At 55.7% G+C, this 4,086-nt stretch overlaps 2 protein-coding genes across 2 annotated transcripts; one reads left to right on the plus strand and one right to left on the minus strand.

Annotated features, from left to right (window-relative positions):
- IE81DRAFT_101166 (hypothetical protein) lies at positions 1-1,178 on the minus strand. Its single transcript, XM_025510010.1, has one exon. It carries the CDS (start codon positions 1,009-1,011, stop codon positions 373-375), a length of 639 nt encoding a protein of 212 aa, XP_025365811.1. The 5' UTR covers positions 1,012-1,178; the 3' UTR covers positions 1-372.
- Positions 1,179-1,683: 505 nt separating this feature from the next.
- On the plus strand, positions 1,684-3,439 carry IE81DRAFT_350865 (UBC-like protein; the record flags this gene model as incomplete). Its single annotated transcript, XM_025516613.1, has 9 exons — positions 1,684-1,707; positions 1,825-1,907; positions 2,104-2,174; positions 2,252-2,317; positions 2,397-2,406; positions 2,595-2,657; positions 2,744-2,807; positions 2,901-3,126; positions 3,219-3,439. The coding sequence occupies 9 exons, from the start codon at positions 1,684-1,686 to the stop codon at positions 3,437-3,439; spliced, it is 828 nt and encodes a 275-aa protein (XP_025365812.1).
- Positions 3,440-4,086: the final 647 nt, after the last annotated feature.

Consider the following 4,086-nt stretch of genomic DNA (forward strand, 5'->3'; position numbering starts at 1 on the left):
CCCCGCGCCTTTCCGGTAGGAAGATGTAGGACGACTACCTGCAATCTGTACGCAACGATGCGCAAAAATGATGCGCAAGAAATCGCCCGATACGCTCCCATAAGGTCCCTCCGAGGAGAGAAACCCGCGCCTTTTTGACGGGCGAGGGTGAGCATGGGAGCAGGAGTACGCGCGAGACGCGTCGTACTCTTGCCCGGCATTTGATGTGCGCAACATCTACGGCACACCTCGTGCACTTGCATCGCTACGAGAGCGAATGGCGACGGGTGGAATTTGACTTGGTTGCGTGGTTGTGATGTCGGGGGAAAAGCAGAAGCGGAGGAACGGGGACACACACATAGAGAGAGAGAGAGAGAGAGAGAGAGAGAGGACTCACTCTGCAGCGTGCGCAATGCCTATGGATTCCCTTCTGCCCGCCGCATTGAGATTTCCACTGGCTGAATCGACGCAGAAAACAATGGCGTCGATCTTTTGCGCATTGTTGCTGGATGAAGAGACTGAATTGAGCTGCTTGTCGCGCAGATGAAGCAGCCTATTGTCCCCTGGCACGTCCACAAGCGTGAAGGAGCGAGAAGAGGAAGAAGTGGTTCGGGAGAGGAGACGAGAGATGACTTGGGATGTGTGCGTCTTGGGCACGATGCTGCTGCTGCTGCTGCTGCTGGAGGAAGCGCGCGGCAATGAGAGGGACAATGCGAGGGAAGTCTTGCCGCTGTTCGAAGGTCCCGTCAAGAGCACCGTCGCATCCCCTACAACCTTTCGTCTGCTGCTCCTTTGAGAGCCGGAGGCGACACTGGCAGCATGAGCATGGGGATGCAGAGAAGAGCGAGATCGAAGAGAGAGCAAAAGGGAGAGGGTGACTAGACTGACGAATAGCGATACGAGGAAAGAGGGCGTGAGGTTGGATAGGGGACCGGAAGAAGGAAGAATGGCATCCAGTTGGCCTTGCATCGATGCTTGCCAGGCGCTCGGTAGAATGTCTGGCCAGCGCAAGGCGGGCGCTAACATTGCCATGGTGAGGTGCTGCGAGAGCGCCGAAACTTGAGAGTCGATCCGACGCGACGGTGACAGGAGAGCGTTGATGATGAATGGTGAATGTGAAAGATGGCAGTCGTGAGTGTCAGTCCAGAGTCCATGCTCGCGAGGGGCGAGGTGCTAGGTGCGAGGTGCGTGGTGCGTGGGGTGAGCAAGCAAGGCATGCACGCATGGCCGGCGCGCAAAAGACTCGGGCTTGCGCCAAATACGCAAGAGCACCTCTCGTACGAGACGATGATGGCTCGTGCAGAGCTGCGACCGACGCGCCAAAAGGATACAAATCATGTGGGCGGTACGGGTGAGGGTGTGTGCATACAAGCCAGCCGCTGCTGCTGCTGCTGCTGCTGCTGCTGTGCAAGATCGATCTCGCATCGGTGGATGGAGTTGCACTCACACTCACACTCACGACCCGACTCACTCGTGACTCTGCATCGCGCATTCATTCAGAAATTCGCGATCGGGCTTCGTGATTGTGATCATAGCACTCGACTGCAATTGTTACAAACACCAACCGCACACTCTGACTCGAGTCTTGCTCATTTTGTCAAGCATACTCGCACCCACGCCCACGCCCACGCCCACGCCCACACCCAACCACGGCCTGCTCGGTGGTCTGACAGCTACTGGAGCTCGGCAGACATCAATCGAAAGATGTCGCACGCAAGCAACAAGCGCGTAAGTAGGTCACCTCATCCCTCTCTCTAGCGACCACATTCATCAATACTGACTGTGCTGCGAGCATCACAATCATCATCGTCATCATCTGGTCTGACTCGCTGCACGACGTCTCAGCTGGCAAAGGAGTCGCAGATGATCAACAAGGATCCTCCTCCTTTTTGTTATGCTCGGCCGAAGGAGGATAACATTCTAGAATGGTGAGCTGCGCCTTCGCTCTCAACCGGGGAAAACGCGGTGCAAAGGAGCTGGCCCTTGCGTTGTTGCGGTCTTGAGGGATGGAGTGGGAGTGGCTAGCTGGAGGAGATCGCGACTCGCAACCACTCAGTGAGCATGCAAGCATCGGATCCTTCGTGCTGAATGTCGCCATTCGCCCTTCTCGACTTGTATGAACAGGCACTACATTCTGCGTGGTCCACCTGACTGTCCTTACGCAGGCGGCGAATACTGGGGCGTCCTCCTCTTCCGTGAGCGCGACAACTTGCTCCCCCCTTTTCCCGCAGCCACAGCCACGCTGACGCCCCTGGCGATGCACCCCATGTAGCCGCTGACTACCCCTTCAAGCCGCCCGGAATTAAAATGTACACTCCTTCGGGTCGTTTCCAGATCAGTGAGCTTGTAGCGTGGGAAGTCGTCGAGACTTGGTGGTCGAGTGGGCGCTGGCTGACCAAGATTGCTGCTCTTTTCAGACACTAAAATGTGAGTGCTGCTTCAAGATTGCCAGCTACTGAATGGAGCCGGGTGCGAGTGCCTAGAGTCGCACGGTGGAGCAGCCGGATGTTGGCGAAGCAAAGACGTCTTCGATGGTCAGTCTCGGCTTGCGAATGACAGCAGTCGCTGACTATTGCATGCTGTAACGGCTCGTCCCCTTCTATTTGGTCGTCTAGCTGCATGAGCATGAGCGACTTTCATCCTGGATCTTGGAATCCCGCTTGGAGCGTTTCCACCATGTGAGTCTTCGAGCCATCGTGGGGCCTGCTGCTCCATCTTCACGTGGCTGATCACTAGACGGATGTTGCGCGCGCGCGCGACGCAGCTTGACTGGTCTCCTTTCCTTCATGGTGTCCGAGTCTCCGAGCGAGGCGACCACTACAGGAAGCGTGAGTGCTGAAGCTTGGCCTCATCCGTGAAATTTGCTCCATCCTCCTAACGTTCATGCCCCTAATGTTCAACGCATCACGCTAATCTTCCAGATGACGGCCACCTCGTCCGATCGCGCAAAGTTCGCCAGCCTATCGCACAAGTGGAACACTCAAGAGAAGAAGTTTTGCGCCGTCTTTCCAGAGTATTCGAAAGAGGCGGTCACGGATCTGCCCAACATGGGCCAAGCGATGGGAGGAAAATTGGCCATTGATCCGAGCGTTGCGCAGGCGTCGGAGTCAGAGGCAAAGGGAAAGGATAGCTCGAAGGTGCGATCAGGTGCGCTCAGGAAGGGTTACGAAATGATCCACGAAACTTCGCCTGGCGACGGCAAGCTGACCCGCTTTGCATGCCTCACTTTTCTCCGGCAGTGAATGGGCAAACCAAAGGTTCCTCTTCGAAGAAATCGGCGGTGCCGGTGCCAGGCGCAAAGGACATGAAGGAAACTGGAGTTGCTACAAATGGAACAGCGAAAGCAGCGGAGGATCCAGCACGCGCACGACCTTTGGGCTTCTTTTCCAGCTACACGAATATGGCAATCAGCTTGCTCTTGGCCCTCTTTCTCGCCAGACTGTTCAGCAAGCTGACTTGAGCTAGATCAGGTCACCAAGCATACCAAGCATAAGGAACCAAGATTTTGTTCAGCTCGGGCCATGGGTGTCTCTATCATCTGTGTCCAAGCGCTGATAAGCGTTGACACGTCCCAACATTAGAATGATCTGCTCCAGGCTATATCGACCCCCTCACGTCACACATCGCACGCGCTCAGCTCCTCATCACGAATTTGGTCCTCGGCTACCTCACACACACTCTCTCTCTTGTCTCTCGAGACTCGCACCCTCTGTCTCTTTGTTCATTGCTGTACCACATCATCTGCCTCCCGAACGAGCCACTATTCAGCACTCCCTTCTTCAAGGATTCCGAAGGTCACAAGAAGCTCCAAAGATCCAGCATGCAGCGTGCGGATGATCTGTTGGAGGAGCACTGCTCCATGCATCGACGATCTGCGCGCGTAATAGCTGCGAAGCGTCATCCCGTACTGTAAAGCCTCTTGCGTCAGCTTTGAGCCACCCCTGTTTCGAAGTTGCGCAAAGCTGGCCTCTGCCGAAATGAAGTTGGGTTGTATCATGCGTGGGAGCGATGAATTTGCTTGTCTGTGTGTGTGTGTGTGTGTGGCGAAAAAATTGAAAGGGTCGGGGAGGAGGCCGGAGCGTTGTGTTGACTTATGGAACTATCCCC

This window comes from Ceraceosorus guamensis (genome assembly GCF_003144195.1).
Source record: "Ceraceosorus guamensis strain MCA 4658 unplaced genomic scaffold IE81scaffold_229, whole genome shotgun sequence".
Lineage (NCBI taxonomy): Eukaryota > Fungi > Basidiomycota > Exobasidiomycetes > Ceraceosorales > Ceraceosoraceae > Ceraceosorus > Ceraceosorus guamensis.

Coding starts and splice junctions, on each gene's coding strand:
- IE81DRAFT_101166 (XM_025510010.1), bottom strand. CDS start 1,011: ATGGCAATGTTAGCGCCCGCCTTGCGCTGGCCAGACATTCTACCGAGC.